General features: G+C 40.1%; 1 protein-coding gene across 2 annotated transcripts in view; it reads left to right on the top strand.

Moving 5' to 3' along the window:
* TEX26 (testis expressed 26) overlaps positions 1-16,653 on the top strand; it is a 43,182-nt gene extending 26,529 nt beyond the window's left edge. For both annotated transcript variants that reach the window (XM_054719701.1, XM_028136288.2), the window contains 6 exons: positions 1,201-1,366; positions 2,467-2,553; positions 2,633-2,786; positions 8,730-8,906; positions 10,946-11,107; positions 16,171-16,653. In XM_054719701.1, the coding sequence (XP_054575676.1) occupies positions 1,201-1,366; positions 2,467-2,553; positions 2,633-2,786; positions 8,730-8,906; positions 10,946-11,107; positions 16,171-16,232 (808 nt within the window). In that variant the 3' untranslated portion in view covers positions 16,233-16,653. The remainder of the gene's footprint in view (positions 1-1,200; positions 1,367-2,466; positions 2,554-2,632; positions 2,787-8,729; positions 8,907-10,945; positions 11,108-16,170) is intronic.
* Positions 16,654-19,311: the final 2,658 nt, after the last annotated feature.

Here is a 19,311-nt window from a genome sequence, read left to right as displayed (position 1 = left end):
TTTTTTTAGATGGAGTCAGATAGTTCTCATTTCTAGATTACTATCTTCAATATCACTAATTCTTTCCTCCATCTGGTTAGCTCTGTTTTCTTTGCTCAATGGTTTACTCTTAATCTCCTTAATTTCATGCTACATCTCCAGGATTTCTGATTGGTTCTTTTTTAAAGTTTTAATATTTTTGGTAAAGTTCTCATTTTGTCCATTGATTTGTTTTCTGAGTGCTTTGAAATGCCTGTCTGTATTTTCTTGCATAATGTTAAGTATTTTCAGAACTGCAATTTGCTGTCCTTTGCCTATGCATTTATCTCTGAAGAGTTCTTTCTACTATTTCTAGTAAATGGCACTGAATTGCAATATTTTTTTACCTCTCTTATCTCCCAGTCCTGAACCTCTGTGGCTTCTATAAGACAGTACAGCTGTACTGCTTGGGGATGGGGTTTGTTTTTCCCTCACTCTAATGGCGACCCCTGACCTTCATGGGATCCTACCCCAAGTTCTCCTCCTGGGAATCAGTCACAGGGGGAAATAGCCATTTTACTGTAATAGCTCTTGGTTTACAGATAACATGCTCCTGGACACAACTACAAGGGCAACAGGAGTCAAGTTTTTGGAGTCCAAGCAGTGGCAGGGCTCTGTGGTTCCATTTCTTTGTCTGAAACACCACCTCTGTCCTGATAGTGGAGAGGTGCACAGCAGAACCCCATTCTCTGTCAGACATCTGCTGATTCAGTCATTGTTTGCTCCTTCTATGCTTGCCCTGCTGGGCTGTCCCTCTGCAGCTCTCTGTTCCTCCTGGCCAAAGGAAGATCCTGCTACTGCCAGATTTCTCCCCTCTCCTGGCCAGCTGAGCCATTAGGCTGCAGGGTTGCATCTGTGGGCTGTCTGTGCTTTCCTCCCTTCTTGTCTCCCCATTTATTTCCAGTTGCCCACCTTTAGATGTCTCAATGCATGGGTCTCTCAGTAGTGTGTCTGTGTTGAGAAGGGATTTCTTTGAATTATAGTTGGTTAACTTGTTGAAATTTCAGGAGGAGAGGGCAAGGTTCTTTCTCACACCACCATTTCTCTGACGTCCAATAATTACTTTTTACTTTTGGCACTGAGTCTTAAAAAAAGATGTAACAACTAAAATCATTTGACGTGTGCTATTGTGAGACTTTGTATTTAATCCCTTACTCTAATTTACACTATCTTTTCTTGTAGTCAAAAAAGTATCCGAAGATTAGGATATACATATTCACTTAGCGATCCTCTTCACAATCGGACACAATACAACGATGAGTACATTTGGAAGTTACATTCTACAGAAGATTTTATCAAAGCTAGGACTCCAAGAGAGATTGGGAGTCACAATTCTCACTCCAGTCAAGTAAGATAATAACTACATATCTATTTAATTTAATACTGTATCAATAATCCAATACTGAGAGTTTGAATATATCACAAAGATCCTTCATCATCTACAGTTATGGTCTTTCTTAAACTATTTTATCCACCTTTTTACATTTATTTCTAACTACTTCTTCCCTATCCCTTCATTTTAAAATGAAAAAATTAAAATGAAATTTACATAGAGAAATTATAAGGGAAAGAAGGGGATGGAGAGGGAACTTGAAAATTAAAAGAGACTTGAAAGACAAATTTGACAGGGGACAGTGAGTATTCCTTATATTTTGAGGGATTTCAGTGTAAAGGCAAACTGAGAAATATTTTAGTAACTAGAGGAGAAATAGGATGAAGAGAGTTTTCTTTTTAATATAGGAGAAATAAAGGCAGGCTTGGGTACTGATGATAACCCCCCAGGAGAGAGGGAGGAATGGAAGTTGCAAGAGAGAGGTGAGAATTGTTGGGTAATGTGCTGGAGTAGACTAAATGCAGGCTTTAGGGTACGAGGTGGGGTCAGGTCCTGCTTGGGTGACCCAGCAACTCTGTCAACACAGATGTAGTAGCTGGCAGGTGATGTGGGATGCTGTGTAAGTTCTCTTTGTTGGCTTCAATTTTCTCAGGGAAATAGGAAGCAAGAAGGAAGAGAGAGAAGATAGAAAGAGGTAGGGGAAGTTATAAGTTTTATAATCATAAATCTCTTTGGAGACAAATAGGAGAGAAGACTTGGGGCTCCCAAGGCAAAACAGCAGCTGTCTTACCTGTGGCCAGAGCTAAAATTCATGGGTCTTCTCTTCCTTTGCTCTTCTCTGAATATTTCTAGTTGGAGGCACAGTTCTTTGGATTTTGCAATGATATATTTTTCATTAGCATAAAAGTTAAGGAAGTGATAAAGTACCTGTGTAAACTGATAGCTTTGTAAACTGGTACTTCCTGTGGACAGGCACAGAACCTGCATGGTGCACACAATGGGACATCTAGCTGAACCTGGGAAGACTTAAAAGAATATGTACACACATGCATGCACACACGAACCACTTGGTGAAACCATGTGGATTTTCTTGAAAATTGTGTTTTTATTCATAGAACTTCTTTCACTGGACACTACCTCCATGTCACTCAACACCAGTGAAGAGCTACCTCCCTTGGAAAGTTGCTGCTTCGATGGATGAGGTCAGGAAGGCTGTATCAAATCAGTTTACTTCCCATACTAGTAGAGATTTTGTGGACAAAATTGTGTTTTTATTGATAGGACTTCTTTCACTGGACACTACCTCCACTTCACTCAACATCAGTGAAGAGTTACTTCCCTTGGAAAATCGCTGCTTCCATGGACAAGGTCAGGAAGGCTGTATCTAATCAGTTTATTTCCCATACTAGGAGAGACTTTGTGGACAGAGCTGAAGGTAAGTGTACCCATTTCTCTTCTTTACTGCTAATGCACTAGGGACTGGAGTCCCACTTGTCTCTTTAGTCAAGTAACTCACAGGATAGACATGGGAAAACTGCAATTTACCAACAGAAACAGTCAAGTATAAAATGCAACATGTTGTGAGAAGTGCAGGATGCTGTAGGTATGAGCAATGGGACATCTAACTGGACCTGGGGAGAGAGTCCAGGAAAGGCTTCTTGGGATGAAGGACAAAGACAAGTGAGCTAGGTGAAGATGAAGGTGTTAAGTTAAACATCCTATTTCCAATTCTGAACTGCTTATTTGCTATTCTTTAAAATTAGAACTTTTATTAAACCAGTTCATGAATATACTTAAAGATAGTTCCCTACAAGCTCATAATGAATAGCAGCAGTTTCTTTACCCACCCCTCCATGCCCAGTCCTACTACACATGGATAATCATTTTCAGTCATTTCAACTGTTTTTTCTTATGTCATCCTCTGTATTTTAAAATACTGTGCTCATACTGCTATTTTTTGGTCCATCAATTTTAAACATTATTATTTACTTTTCTGTATGGCAGTTGGGGATTTGTCTCTCCTATAACTCTTCCTCACTCTTCCTCCATCCATCCTCTCAAAATAATTATATTATAAAATTTTGGTTAATTAAAATGTTAGGTGTTATATTATGATTATGATACGATATATTATAATATGTAAATATTTACTACTGAGCCAGGTGTTATTTTATGATTATGTTTCTTTTTACTTTTTTTCTACAAGAATTAATAACCTTTTTTTTTCATTTGTTTAGTTTTCTATGCGCCTGTCACTAATTTTTTTCAAATACTTTGTCACACACTTACCAAGATTTCCCCCAAATATAGTTCCAGACATTGTATCAGTTTGATATTTTACTGGAGAGCTGATATCTTCCATGTCCTCTAATCTAGAAGAATTGCTCTGTAAATTTGCCGCCCAACTGTGTCCTGGTACTTTTTCATTATTCGGGCATTTCTTTGGTCTCTTCCTGCCCTGAATCTCATTTCCTGAGTCCACATATTCCCCCTCCCTCATTTTGTTAAAACACATCTTCTAGTAGCTTACTATTACAGCGGGTGTAGGAGGAACAATATGAAAATGTATTTTTTTCTTTCATTATATTTGTTGATAGTTTGTCTGAGTATAGAATTCTAAGATGATAATCATTTTCCCTCAAGCCCCTCAAATGACTTCTAGCCCCCATGTCTGTTACGTAACAGACATGTCATTTTGATTCCTGATTCTTTCATATATTTTCCTGGAAGTTTTTATGATCTTCTCTTTATTCCGGATACCGTAAAATTTAACATTATCATGCATTAGTGAGAATCTCATTTATTATGTTGGACAATCAGAGATTTTTTAATCTAGAGACTTATGACCTTTGATTTTAGAAATTGTTCCCATATACTTTTCCCCTATTTTTCTCCCATTTCTTTTCTCTGTTCTCTTCTTGGACTCCTATGAGTTGGTTTGATCCTTCAATTTTCTTACATTTCCTCTCCTAGTATCTTTCTCTTTGTATTTTTATCATGTTTAATTAAAATGTTTTTTACTTTTTAATCCAATTCTTTATGTTTTAAATTTCCAAGCTCTCTTTCTTCTCCTCTCTGATTATTTTCTAAAAATAATATGCTGTTCTTGTTTTGTGATGCAGCAATTCTCATAAATTTTAGGATATTTATGATATACTTTTAGTGCTTTTATCTGTTCTTTGCTTAATCTCTATTTTTCTCTGTGTCTTAATGGTCTAGTGAAAATCTAGGGGCTTTTTTGTTCACATTTACAAGGGAGTGAAGGTAGATTTACTATGATGCTAATAAAACTGAAGTCTCACTTTTGTGGACTTTTTTTTTCTTAAAGTGTATTTACTTAAAATATTAACCTACAGGGTTCACAAAATCTACAAGGGAGGTACTCAAATATGATTGGAAACTACATACAGAGATGAGGCTTGTTGGTTGGTGCTTGACTTAGGTGGTGAGCTCTCTTTTTTGTTGGGAAACCCCTACATGCCAATATTTGTAGATCAGTCAGTTTTTCCAGAAAGGTAAACATTGGTTATTGGTATTCTAAGAGCAGTACTGGGGGAGGGGCTGAGAGCTTCCTGCTTGCTGTGCATACTCTTCCTGAGTCCCTCCTTTTTCTCTGGTCCAGAATCTCCCTACACCCTTCTCCTGTTACTGGTATACTGGAAACGAGAACTTCTTTGGTTCAAGTTTGCACTAAATAAATCTCTGGTTAAGAAGGAGATAAAATCAAAATATCTCCATATTGCAGATAAACATTAAGGGTCATGGAATAACATCTGAAATGCCAGAATTCTTTAAAAAAAAAAGTCATTGAGCTTCCCATCAAAGTTGTCCTTTCAGTATGCGCAAATTACCATGTGTTCTTGTGTAAATAAATGCTAAAGACCTGTCAAGACACACTCCTAAATCTCTTAATTCTATTTGCTTCTCTCTCTCCCCATAGCCACTGCCTTAGTTCAGGCTACCAATATTTCTCCCTTGAATGACCTCTAATCCAACACACTTTTCTGGTTTTGTCTCCTCTAGTTCATTGTCCATCCTATAGCCAAAGTGAGTATAAATTATATCACTTTCTAGTTTAACATCCTTCAATGACTCCCCATTGTCATCAGGGTCCTGTGCAATCTGGTCCTTGCCCACTGCTCCAGCATTTCCCCTCACCAGTCCCCACACTATGCGACTGCTTTCCATCCTCCAGACTCACCAAGCCCCCTGTAGCCTCACACCTCACACACACTGCTGCTTCTCTCTGAACTGCCTCTCCCTTTCTTCTTTTAGCTCATGTCCATTCATCATTTAGGTCTAAATGCAAGCTGATTTTTCTCCCAGGAGTCTTCTCTCATCCCCCAAGTTTGGATCAATGGCCCTCCCATATGTTTTTATAGTTCCTCTTCTGCAGCATTTATCATATAGTATTATAATTATCTCTTTTTTTTGTATCTGTTTCTCTAATGCAATAATTTAAGTTTTGGAAGCTCAGGGATCACATATTACCTGAATGTACTCATAATTGAATTATGGTGAATGAGTGAGAAGCACTAAAAAGTACTTTTTTCCTCAAAAAATTCAGGCTTGGAGAACTCTGGTTAGATGACTTAGAATAGCAAATAAAAGCAACAGAATTGGTTCTCACTTGGCTATAGATTATGTGCTAAGGGTCCTAGTGGTTTTAAGTGGTCCCTGCTGTGGGTTCACTTTTGGATTGGACCTTTCAACAGATGCCACACCTAATCTTAAAGGAGCCAGTTTCTCTCTTTGGGCTCTAAGTGATGTAGTATTTGTCACCATTATCAAATGGAAAAGAAACCAGTGGGACCTGAGCTCCTAGGAGAGGGATGATTCTGGCCTTGGAGGGGTGGTTAGCTTTGGGCCAGGTTGTCTTGTCTGTCAATACTTCAGTACCACTATAGGGAATTCAGGTGTTGGTTGGGCCCCTTTGTATCAGGAACTTCTCTCCTTAATAATGCTGAAGAAAATCATTTATAAAGGCAATGAAAGCATTCTTTGAGAATTAATAACTGAGAATTATTGTATGCATTTATTATATAGGCAGTCACTAGTGTGTGCTTCAGATTAATTGCTAATCGATAGCAATTATGTTCTAATTTTTCTTTTGTTCACTCATTAACTTAGTAAATATTCAATGAGGTCTATTACTGTGAAAAGTACTAAGGATCAATAAAGAATATAACTTAATCTTTTTCTTCAAAGAAACTCTGGGTAAGTCTCGGCCCCAATTATTGTATTTTCTGGGTCTTCATCTTCAATTGCTCTACTTCTATGTTGGTCCATTCTGGTCCACATAGACTAAGCCCTCCAGAACCTGGTTCCTAACTTATCTCTCCTGCTTCCCCCTCAGCTACTTTTCCCTGCCCTGCATACCTTCCACTCCCAGCCGACAGACTACATTTTATGAACACACTGTGCACTTTTTGCTTCAGTGTTGGTCCTTTGTCAAAGCACTCCTTTTATTATGTCTGCCTTTTAATTCTCATCTTCCTTCCCTTTCCATAATAGAGCTCATTACACTCTCTCTGGGCTTCTGTAGCACCTATTCAATGCTCTGAATCCGTGATTCTTAATCATATGAGAAGATTCTTCACAATATACTCTTAAGTGCCTGGTTCCCACTGCTAAAGATTCTCGATGTCTGGGATGAGGTTCAGCAGATACAATTTGGAAAAATCATCCCAATTATTTCTGGTGCATGATCTCCATGTGATAATTATTGTTCTAAGTGTTATGCTTGCAAGACATCACATTCCACATGTGTTTGTACTGTATCTATCTTTCTAATCATACTTATTTGAGGTTATCTTAAGGTAGAACATTGGCTTAATTATCTCTAACCTTGGCACAGAGCACATATAGGAACTAAACACATTTGCTTTTGAGTAGGAACATCAAGTATTTCAACAGGAATTTGTTTTCCTCCTATGAAGCTCTTAGTAATTTATAAAATCCAAGTTATAGATGGTGTTTACTAGGAACAGTGCCAGATGATTTTCTAAAATATTTTAAGGATCTCTGATTTTGAGCTCTAGAGTTTCCTCCTCTCTATAACCTTGTATTCTCCTAAGGCAACTTATAGGTTCATTATGAGGGTCATTGAGTACCCACATCCTCTCTTCCTGAGTCATATAAATTAAAAGCATGCTGATCTGTACAGAGATAATTTTTAAAAAAATCAATAATAAAATGCTCCTGGGTGCCAGTAGATGACATCACATATTGTATGATGTACAATGTACATTTGAATGTATTTTGAAAAGACCTATTGAAAAACCTCAGAGAGAAGACAGGGGGGAGGGGTTAGAGATCAACCAAAGGACTTGTATGCATGCATATTAGCATAACCAATGGACACAGACACTGGGGTGGTGGGGGCTTGTCCTGGGGGATGGGAGTGGTGGGGGTGTGTGTCAAATGAGGGGGTGGGGAGGAGACATAAAAAAGAAAAACTAATTGGGAACAAGAATTGACTTTAGTTTCAATAGTAATTGGCACTCTTTGGACAATGCTTATGACATCCATGGTTTTAACATCTTTTTCCTGAATAAAGTTGGGAGTGTGTACTTCTGAACTAACATTTTGTAGCAAGAATTAAAGGTGAACTCATCTAAGTGAGATGGTTATGACCATCTCCTCTAGAATCTGGTCGAGTGCTTATGGAACCTAGCATTCAATTAGTGCTTAATAAATATTTAATGATTATAGATAATGATTATAAAATATTTGTTAGCAGAGTTATTTCAAAGAAATAATAGTGGTATTGTCCACTAACAACAATGATTGTTACCTAAGCCTCCATCAGTAAGGGATAAGCTTTGAGTGGTTCTTTCCAGGTAATGGGGACGATATGCAATGCTCCATCTAGGGCTGCCAGGTGCAGCAAATGAAAATACAAGATGTCCAGTTAAATTTGAATGATATAAAGTAGATAAATACCAAGTACTTATCTAATGTTACACTAAAAATTATACATTATTTGAAATTCAAATTTAACTGGCATCCTATGTTTTATATGGCAATCCTAGCCCTATCTAAAACACCTCTCCCTGCTCCCTAGCCTTGCCCCAAGGACAAGGCAGGCCTGCTGGAGTGAGGAATGCCTTTTGAGAACAAAGAGCACTCCTAAACAACAAAACTTGTATTCATTAGAAACTGCTTCTAATCACTTGAGCATATACTTCCTGTGCCTGATAAAGCAGAACATAATTTCTTGGTTGAAATTGACCATACCACTAAATATAAAAAGAGTGAGGTTTAGTGTGATAAAGTGGAAGCTACTGCCAGAGGCTAAATGGAATGAAAATATGACGCTATTTAGAAATAACTAACTAGGAGTAATCATTGCCTTTCGTTTCCAACCCCACCCCAGCTCAGAAGATTAAGCAAAGTTCTCAGATGTTTCTGGAATGGAAAAAGTTACTTTCCCACCCCACAGACACTGAATTTCGACGCAATTACCAAGTTCCAGCTAAAATTCCTGAGTTTCAGGATTTTACTTTCAAATATGGATGCTACTCAAGCCTACCAGTTGCTTCTCAGGGTCTAGGTAAGTGCACCTGTAGCTTTTATTTATTTTATTTTTCACATGTAGCTTTTAAAAATTTTTTACTTTCTTCTCATCTGCTTTCACTTTTGTTGTTGTTGTTGTTAATACTCACCCAAGGACATTTTTCCATTAATTTTTAGAGAGAGAGTGGAAGGGAGGGGGAGAGACACAGAGAGAGAAACATTGATGTGAGAGAGACACATTGATTGATTGCCTCCCTCATGCACTCTGGGGCCTGGGATCGAGCCTGCAACCGAGGTTCATACCCTTGACCATAATCAAATCCATGACCCTTCAGTCTGTGAGCCGATGCTCTATCCACTGAGCCAAACCAACTAGGGCTCACCTGTAGTTTTCAAGAAACTTTAGGGCAACCCACTTTGGGTCCCCTCCCTACTAGGGGGAGTCCATCTATCACTAAATTTTGCTTCTGCTAACAAAAAAAGAAAAACAAACAAAAATTAAGCAACTTCATAGATGTTATTCTCTTGCTTAAAGATTCCTCTTAATCTTAATAAGAGTCTCAGAGAATGCCAGTAATCCCTGCATGGAATTAGAACTATGCCTCCATAGTACCTTGCCTCAAATTCAGGAAATGAGTAAGTCTCAAAGAGAAATGACTGCTTATTCCAAGAGATGAGTGCATCCTCAGCCTGGGAGGGACAGGTGTTGGGATTGGGGGACACCCTCCTCCATTATAATATGAAAGGAAGGATTCAGTTTCTATAAATTTATAGGAAAGGAGATTAGGTGGGAATCAAATTGTTTGGTCAATTATTCACTGAAAGTTTATCCACAAGGCACACCCTTCAAGCGTCTTCATATTTAAGAGGTGTGTGTGTATGTGACTGAGATTTCTATTCCTTTTAATAGAAAAAGTTCCGTGACCCAGCCACCTCCACGCTGTTGGTTGAGAATTGGGTGTCATTTTGAGATAGTGATTGATTCCTGGCATAAAATTGGGACCAAGGAGTACTTTACACAGAAATCACAGAACAGACGCTCAGCATCTAGGGTTAGAAGGTAGCCGGGAAGTGACTTGTTCTAGATTCTCACTTCCTATGTGAGTCATTGCTAAACCATACTTGCCAAGGGGTGATATCATCCCTGCTCAGACTCTTCAGAGGAGTACTCATTCCCAAGGAGTTCCTTCATTCTTAGATATTTTAACTGTTTGAAAGCTCTGAACAGTTAGAATCTTTCTTGCTCAACTTCTAGCAAATTTTTCTTCTTCCCACAGAGTATAAATCTATTGTTCTATGAAAAACTTAATACATGGCTTCTAAGTCTCCTGCACTAGAAGCATTTTCAGACCCTAAAAATACTTCTCAGATGTGGTGTCCAGTCCCCTCACCTACCCAGTCCCTCCATCTGGCCAATGGTTCATTTCAAGGAGGCAACTTGGAACTGAAGCAGTACTTAAGGTGTTCTCCTGGTTTACAAAGATTGGACAAATTGTGGACAGATTCTCACATCATCTTAATTGCTTTCATTTATTTATTTATTTTTTGGTAACTCCATGACTACTAGAACTTACATTCAATAAGCAATGTTCAGAATCAAATGTAAGTGGCCTGCACCTCACACCTTCATTAGTCTGAATGTGCAATGAGTGCTGACTGTAGATGCCATCCTTGTTCCAAACTGCTCCTCCTATGGCACCTGGCGGAGGCCTCTCTATGGGTGAGTACCAGTCTGCCCAGGAGATGGCATGAAAGGGAAACAAAGCAGGAGGTGAATGCTATCATCCTAACATGCTGACCTGCAGAAAAGTTGATTCCAGGGAAAACTTCTTTTCTGAAATTAGTGGTCAAACTCAACCTTCTGGTCATCATCTCCAGCTCCTCCCACTCCCACAGCAACAGTGCTAAGTCCCAGCCACTCTGCCTGCCCTAGTCGCTCACACAATGGCTCCCATTCCAGCACCATTAAGTAGACATCAGGTTGGACTCAGGGCTGTCGGGGTGTGCTCAGCCAATAAGGGAAGAGTGCCTTGCTTCGTGACAACCTCTGTCTTTCCTTCCCTGGTGTCTCCCTAGTTCCTTCCGTACTATGCAGCCACATGAAGAATCAGGACCGCACAAAGAAGCAGACCATCTACCAGAGTGACTACGGGAAAGCCTACCTGGATTTCTTAATGATCTTGAACTCATTTACTCCCTCTCAAATAACTGAGTACCTGCAAAGTGTCTCCAGCAAAGGTAAGATGAGGTCTTGAGTTACTTGTTCATGAATTTACAGGTCATAAATCATTGTTTTACACCAAATAGAAATTATTCCAACTTCCAGACACTGTAGTTAAATGGTCACAAGAAAAAAATATTGCCTCAAAAAATCCATAGTTTTTGTGCACACCTAACCCATAGAAAATAAATTTTCCTTAAAAGAGGCCCCAGTAACTATATTTCCACTTATTAAAAAGAAAACAGAACTTTTCATTCATTTCTGACCTTACTTGCCTGTGGCTGAATTGTTCCAGTGTGACTTTTGCTTATAGTTAATGGTTTTCTCCAGTGGTTGTGTGTACTGTCTCATAGATTTATTTTATTTTGTGTAATCTTTATTTCCTGTTTGGTAGTACTTTTCTGTGACAGGCATTTTAGAGTACATGAGTATTTTCACATGTCATATCCTCAAAGAGAGAAAGTGCCATTCCAAGTACCTTGTTGACCCACTCCACGTAACAGGGACTTATCCCAGGTTGGGGCCTAGTGACAGGAATCTACTCGGAAACATCTCAGGGCAACTGGCCAGTCCGAACATGGAAAGTGTGAACTCAGAGAATAGGAATTGGAGGGGTGGAAATGACACTCATTGACAGCTGCCTCTCAGCACCCAATGCTAGTGTTAATGCCCTATGACTCCTCATCTTTAAGCACATGACCAATGCAGACATGTATATTTATTTAAAGTGTATACATATACCACTAAACTAATGTGTTATGTATATTATAAATCAGAAAAAAATGTGGAAGGAGAAAATAAGAGCAAATATAATAGAGGTTCTAGTATTTCTCCTTGCACCCAGTGGACCATCTCGTTCACCCTACCTGTGTTCTAGGCTATGTGGTGGTCACTGCCTTGTTCCATGCCCTGTGGTCAGGCTTGAACTCAGAAGAACCTCTTCCAGCTGCTCAGTAACCTTCCACCTTCTCTTGGGTCCCCAATTTCTGTCAGCAGCCATGATCAGAAGAGCTTTTTCTGAAATCCTTGATGAAACTCTTTTATCTGTGGATCTGCTGCCCCACACCAGACTGAAACCCTGCTGGAGGCAAGACTAAAAAGGGGATGTGTGTGAATGTGCTTGTGTGTGTGTGCTTAGTTATATGGTTGTTGTTGTTTGTTTGTTTGTTTGTTGTTGTTGTTTGTGTGTGTGTGTGTGTGTGTGTGTGTGTGTGTGTGTGTGTGTGTTTGGGGGCAGGAGAACATCCCCCGCCTCACAGTCTAAGGGCTGATGCCCAAAAGGCCCTTAAAAGAGTTTGAGTGTTGGGTCTCAAAAAGGTACCAGCAGCAGATGTCCTGCCTCACTCTAAGGCAGAAGCAAAAGTCTGTATTTCCCATCGGGAACTTCATTCCTGTTAACAGATGCCTCTGGGCCAGTCTGACACTCAGAAAGACATCGAGGGGCTCCTTGAAAGAAAGAGTCCACTGCTCAAATCTTCCCAGGAGGCAGAGCAGATGTGTGCAGTGGGCCAAGCCTGCTCTTTGAGCCTTTCGCCAGTTTTGGTTCAGATGTATAAAACCATCATCTGCATTTTATCAGGGTTCCGCTAACCTATAGAAGCCACCATCTGTTTGACCCTGTAGATAGAGTATCTCTGTCTTCCAGAAGCAGATGCTCCCATCTGCCCAGAACTTGGGACACAGATGGAGCTGTCCCTTCTCTGCCCACATGGAAACCATGCAGGCTGCAAGTCCCCTCTCTTCTTGTCTGTGTATCATTTGCAATCAGAGCCTCAGCCATGTGTCCTGAGTGTGACTAAAAACTCCTTAGAGTGCTTTGGCAGTCTCTGCTCCACTTGGATCAGCCTCTGCTCCACTTCCTTGGGTAAACTGATCCTTCACAGAAACACTGTCCCCAGTTGAGCTTTTCTCCCTGGACAGTTGAGACATGACAAGGTAGCTTTGGGGCCAGTCTAGGTATTGGTTTCTTCTTAGCTGGCCTGCTTCCCTAGTTCCCTTGAGACAACACAGAGGGCAGGCACCCCAATGCTCAGGCCCTGCAGCCTTGCCATTTTGCACTGACTTGAGTCATGTAAGATTTGCTTCCACTGGGTTCTAGTTTTTCTTTCTTAGCTTTGCTTTGGAGTGGCCTACACATCAATGCCAGCTGTGCCAGAGGCTGACAAGCAAGTAGGAGGCTCCCTTTGAGTTCTGAAGCCAAAACCTCTTGTCATGTCCACTGTCTGGGATGACACTAATACTTTTCAGCTGGCAAATACCTCAGCAGAGCTCATTTGTGTCAGAGCTGACCAGGTATGCAAGAGAATGCAAACTGGGCAGGTATTTTAGGCTGATTTATCACCACAGCTTAAGTTATTTTATGGGATTATACCTCTTAGCACAGGAGCCCATTCAGGTATAGTTTGAAGGAGAGAGGAGAAGGGGAAGGATCAGCATAATGGCCTAAGGCAGGGGCTGGGGAGGTGGCGGGGTGACGGGGGACTGAGAAAACTCCAGGAGGACACAAAATAAAGCCTGAGAAGAAGGAAGGAGGGGCAGCTGATGGTGAACTTTTTGTTCCTGCTAATTCCGTGTGTAGCTCTTTGGTATTGAGTTTCTGTATTTACAACTTGAGGAAATTGAACTAGATGTCTGTAGTGGCCATTCTGTTTTCAAAATGGGTTTAATCTTCAAGTGATTCAAACATCATGAGCAGCTTACCCTTTGGGCCTCTGTTATATATTGGTAAAGACAGTCATCTCCCCACTTACTCACCCTTGAAAGACAAAATTATCTGAAATCTGCTTTTCAGAATTTTCAGCTAAGATTCTCCCCCCAACTCCCATCTGTTCCTCCAATTAAAAGTTCTATGAATATGGCTATTCAAAGGGTTTTTCTTCCTAAGGTGTATTCAGTATTGTTAAAAATGCATTTATTTACTCATTCAATCAGCATCATTAATTGAATACCTATAACGCTCACTTGTTACAAAGATACATAAAAAATAAACCCTCCTTCTTAGGGGGAGACAATGCATAGTTATTATGGCTTGTCAATCAAATACTCTGTAGGTCCAGTAGAAGCCTGTGAGGGGTACTCTCAACCCATTGGGCTGACAGTGGTTAGGGAAGGCTGCTCAGAGGAGGCCTCCTTTGTGTGACAAGGATGAATTGGGTGACAAGGAGAAGCAGGGCCATTCCTAAGAAGATGGAACAGCATAATCAAAATCTTGGGGTCTAAATCGGCATCTATGCATAATAAATATGGATAGCATTTGGATTACAACTGGCAGCCTTTTTGAACCATTTTAAATTGACATTAAGTTTGACACAATCTCATCCTTTTTATTAATTTATGCCAAACTTGATTCATCTTATATGCTTATCTTTGGTATCAAAGATATTATTTTTTGTTTCTCTTAAAATCAACTCTTTGATAAAAGATTAAAAAATAGAGACATTTTAGGCTGAAAATTAGGACTGACAGTAGCCAATATTGGCACCATGGAGCAATACATTGCTAGTAGTTGTACAATAGTACATTTACTCTGGAAACAGATCTGGAAGTTTCTCATAAAGTTCAACATATACCTACTCTATGACCCCGAAATTCCACTTCTACATACTTACCCCCCCAAAAAAAAAACAAAAAACAAAACAAAATCAAGGCCCACAAAAAGACTTTTACAAACATGTTTAGAACCATTGTATTCTTAATAGTCCCAAACTGGATACACACTGAATCTCCATCATCAACAAACTGTGATATACTCGCATAATGAAGTACTACTAGCTGATAAAGAATGTATTATTGATATATTCAACAGAAGGTATGAACCTCAAAAGCAGTGTACTGAGCAAAAGAAGCCAGACACCAAATAATATATTTTATATGATTTAATTTATTCTAACGTCTACAACAGGCAAAACCTATCTATGAGGAAGGAGATCCTAGAACCTTAACTATCTTGGGGTTGGAGGTATTGACTGGGAAGGAGAATGATGGGTTTTTTGGGGGCAGTGGACATGATCTACCCTATGATATGGGTGTGGGTTACACATATGCAGGTGTCAAGCCATTGAATTGCACTGGAAGATTAGTACATTACACTTTTCATAAAGTATAAATTTTCATAAAGTGTGAGATTTCAATTTAAAAAAATGTTGGGGTCCAAAGGTCTGGATAAGGTAGTGGTGGTTCAAAATTAAATGTGAGATCACAAAAACAACTAAATGCAAGCCTAATTGGAGAGAAAACAGGAACATGTGCACACACAAACACACATCTGATCTATAGACCTCACTGGCTTTGAAACATTGACCGTGATAACATGTGATCACCTGCATTATTCCTTTCTTTTGGTTCGTCTGGTTTGGGCTGCACAGGTGACAATTGTTAGGCCTGAGCAAAGTTTTACAGCTCCACTCTGTACTATTTAAAAATATGTAATTAGGATTAGGAACCACAGATATTCAGGCCAGGCAAGATTCTTTGTTTTCCAGACAGGGGAATTGAAGGGCCTTCCCATAGTCAAAAAAAGTAAAGCCTACTAACATTGGTGGAAAGAAAAACAGCCCTGGCTTCAAAGGAACTTTTGGAATAATGGTCTCTGTTATTTATCATCACTATGTACTACTATGAACCCAGTGATTAAAGGGTAAAGCTATAGTATTTATTGAATATCTTTATGGACCAGGCACTGTCTAGGTGCCTCACACACAGCATTCCTAACCATTCCCACACCTGTGCAAGGTAACTACTATTACCTGTATTCAAAGATAAGAAAATAAAAAAGGAGGTCAAATGACTTGCTAATACTTGCCAGTGCAGACCTGAAACCTACATCTGTTTCATTCCCAAACCCATGCTCTTTCCATAAAAACTTGCTAATCCCTTGAATATTATTTGCTCTATTTAATCAGTAATCATACAATTGTGCCTTTTTAGCCATTACACATAATATTCTTTGATTACTTTGGTTTCATCAAATTTTGTACATAGAGTACTATTATGAGATATTTGCCTCTCTCCTAGAATTTCTCTATTTAGCACTTAAATAGTTAAATGGAAATTTTCATCCTATTTTTCTTCATAATTTCAGACAGAAAAATTCTTGATCGCTTTATTCGCTCTTACTATGACATTGACAAAGGGATGGAATGAAAAAGGAAAACAGTCCAAGTGAAGAAAATCTGAAAATCAATGAAAGGGCCTATGGGGCCATTTTATAAAAAATCAAGGAGAAACAATATCCAAATTGTTCCAAATATGATATTCATGACTTTGTGTAATTTTGTTTTCTTTCAAGGCTATAAATCCCTACCCCATACCCCAACAAATCTCTTAACTGTATCTAGTAGGTTTTAATGTAAAGTGTTTTCAGACTCAGCCAGTTTGGCAGTCAATAGAGCACCCGCCCTCAGACTGAAGGGCTGAGGTTCCATTCCAGTCGAGGGCCCTAGGTTGCAGGCTTGACCCTCCGCAGGGCCCCTGTGCGAGGCAACTAGTCGATGTGAGTGTGTCTCTCACATGGATGTTCTCTGTCTCTCCTCCTCCCTCCCGTTCTCTCTAAAAATATCCTTGGTTGAAGCTTAACAAAATAAAATAAAATAAAGTGTTTTCCTATTCTCTATTGGGTACTTAATTTGTGATTTTAATTTAGACTTCCTCTTTGAAACAGGAATTATGTGGAAGAGGTTTCTTAATTTTCTAATAATTACAGGATTAAAAAATACTTTTAATATTGATTTTGTATTTGAAAGTACAAAAAACCTGCTTTGGGAAATTTAGCAAAGTTTTCTCTTATGCCAAGTACATAGTTAATTTGTATATTATATAAATACTAGTAGCCCGTTTGCACGAAGATTCGTGCAATAGACCTTCATTCACCTGGCTGCCTGCACCAGTTTTCTGCCAGCACCGGGGACCCAGGCCTTGGCTGTGGCCACCGCCTTCTGCCTTCTTTCAGGGTCTGGGCTTGGCCCTGGGCGGTGGCCTTGGGCTCGGCTGCACCCAGCGTCCCTGCGACCGATCGCAGGAGCCGACCCCCAGTGGTCGGCTCCTGCTACCGGCGCAGGCTCCACGCTGGCCCCAAGGCCGGGAAAGCCTCAGGCGGCTTTCCCGGCCTTGGGCTCCGCCACACCCCAAAGTCCCTGCAACGGTTTCCTGGTGGGCGGTTGATGGGCGTGGCTTGGTTGGTGGGCGTGGCTTGGGCGTAGCGAAGGTGCGGTCAATTTGCATATTTGTCTATTATAAGGTAAGATAAGAAAAGAAAAAATGTATAGTTTATTGTATTTTTCAAACCCCTTGTATCTGTTCTTTAATGATATACTTGAACTTTCAAGTTCTGAAAGAATGTTCTGAAAAACATTCCACAGTAAAAATATTTTCATCAATATCTGCTTATATTTCTGGGATTTTGCAATATTGTTCATCTATTAATGTTTATGACTTATACACAACTTGTTCATTGATTAACTTTTTCTCATTACATTTTTCCTCTTTCACCTTGTTAATGCTTTTGTCCTTGAGTTACATTTTAGTTGATATTAATGCTGACTTTATATTTTTCCCTTTGTATTTGCTTAGTATATGTTTGCTTTGCCTTAATTTCCAATCTTGCTTTGAAACTGTCTCTGTGTATTCCTAGAAATAACTTATGTCTGGGTTTTATATTATAACTAATATCAGAGTCTATGTCTTTCAAGTCTTTCAATCTATATATATATATAATCCTAATATGCAAATAGACCGCATGGCTAAACAACTGAACTAAACAACCGGTCGCTATGATGTGTGCTGACCACCAGCGGGTGTGCACGGAACATGGCAGGCATCAGCAGCAGAGAGCAGAACATGGCAGGGGATGGTGGAGCAGGTGAGTGGGGAGCCAGACAAAGACAGGGTGCCAGTCGCTGTCGTCAGGGTGAGCCTCTGGCGGTTACTGAAAATTCTTTGCTCCTGTGTGCTGCGGTTCCGCCTAGTGCATGTACCTGCTGCTGGCACTGGCCCCACTTGCGCCCTCTACCGGTGCCCGGCGCCGGGCCTGACTGCTCGATGCCATCAGTGGATGCAAGCGGCAGCTGCTGGCCCAAATCACCCCTCAGGGCTTCTCCACATCCCCCTGCTCCTGAGGGGCGATTGAGGCCAGCAGCCACTACTTGCACCCACTGCTGGTGCCAGCCCCAATCGCTCTGTGCCATCAGTGGGTGCGAGCAAGGCCAGTGCCTTAGCACGTGGGAGCAGCACTGGTGGGATGGGGCTGCTGCTAGACAGGGGACTGGGCGGGGGGAGGGGGGCGTGGTGGGAGGGGCCAGGCGGGGGCACAGAGGATGGGCCGAGACCTGCCCCTGGGCCCACTGCAGCCTCGTGGCCCACAGTTCCTTTCAAGGTGCACGAATTTGTGCACTGGGCCCCTAGTGGGAGAATAAGTCTTTAAACTTGTTGTATTTTGTTTAAAAATGCTTTCATGAATGAGTAGAAAAATAACATTACTTTTAACTGAAGATGACAATAATTTGTAATAAATAAATACACCACAATGGATCATATACAATTGACCTTTGAACAATGTGGGGGTTTAGGGTCACCAACTGCCCACACAGGTGAAAATTTGCATAGAACTTAAGGCAGCTCACTGCATATGTGGATTCTCAACCACCAGCTGACCCTTGAATAGGTTGAACTGTGAGGATCAATTGAAAAAATCCACATATAAGTTGACGTACAAAGTCCAAACCCACATTGCTCAAGAGTCAACTGTGTGGTTGACTGTTAATTATACAGTAAACCCTCGATTTTTCAGACCTTGATTTAATAGGCTTTGGACTTCAGATTTAATGGACAAAATTACTGGTCTGTATGTCATATTTGAAAATTAAGACCCTGTTAATTTTAAAATGCTTTTAACCAACATTTGCTTATAATTAATTAACAGGTTATTTTTTTGTTATTCACTTATTTTTAACAAATTTTAGCAAATGGGCCATATGTTGGAAAAAACACTGTAGTCATTTCACCGACATAAGTAAATATTACATATCTACAACTATAGTCTACATATTTAAATCCAAGAGTCACCACTTGTAAACACTGTTCAGCGAATGATTAGCACGTGGTCACACCACAGCACCTGTGGTAATTGCTTCTGTTGTTGCATAGTGTGACTTTCCGCAGCAGTTTTAATGCATGCCAGCTGATGCCATGTCCCAGCTTTAGTTTGTGTACTTTAGTTTACTCATGG

This window comes from Eptesicus fuscus, chromosome 7 (assembly GCF_027574615.1).
Source record: "Eptesicus fuscus isolate TK198812 chromosome 7, DD_ASM_mEF_20220401, whole genome shotgun sequence".
In the NCBI taxonomy this organism is placed as follows: domain Eukaryota; kingdom Metazoa; phylum Chordata; class Mammalia; order Chiroptera; family Vespertilionidae; genus Eptesicus; species Eptesicus fuscus.
This window is presented reverse-complemented; position numbering and strand designations above follow the sequence as displayed.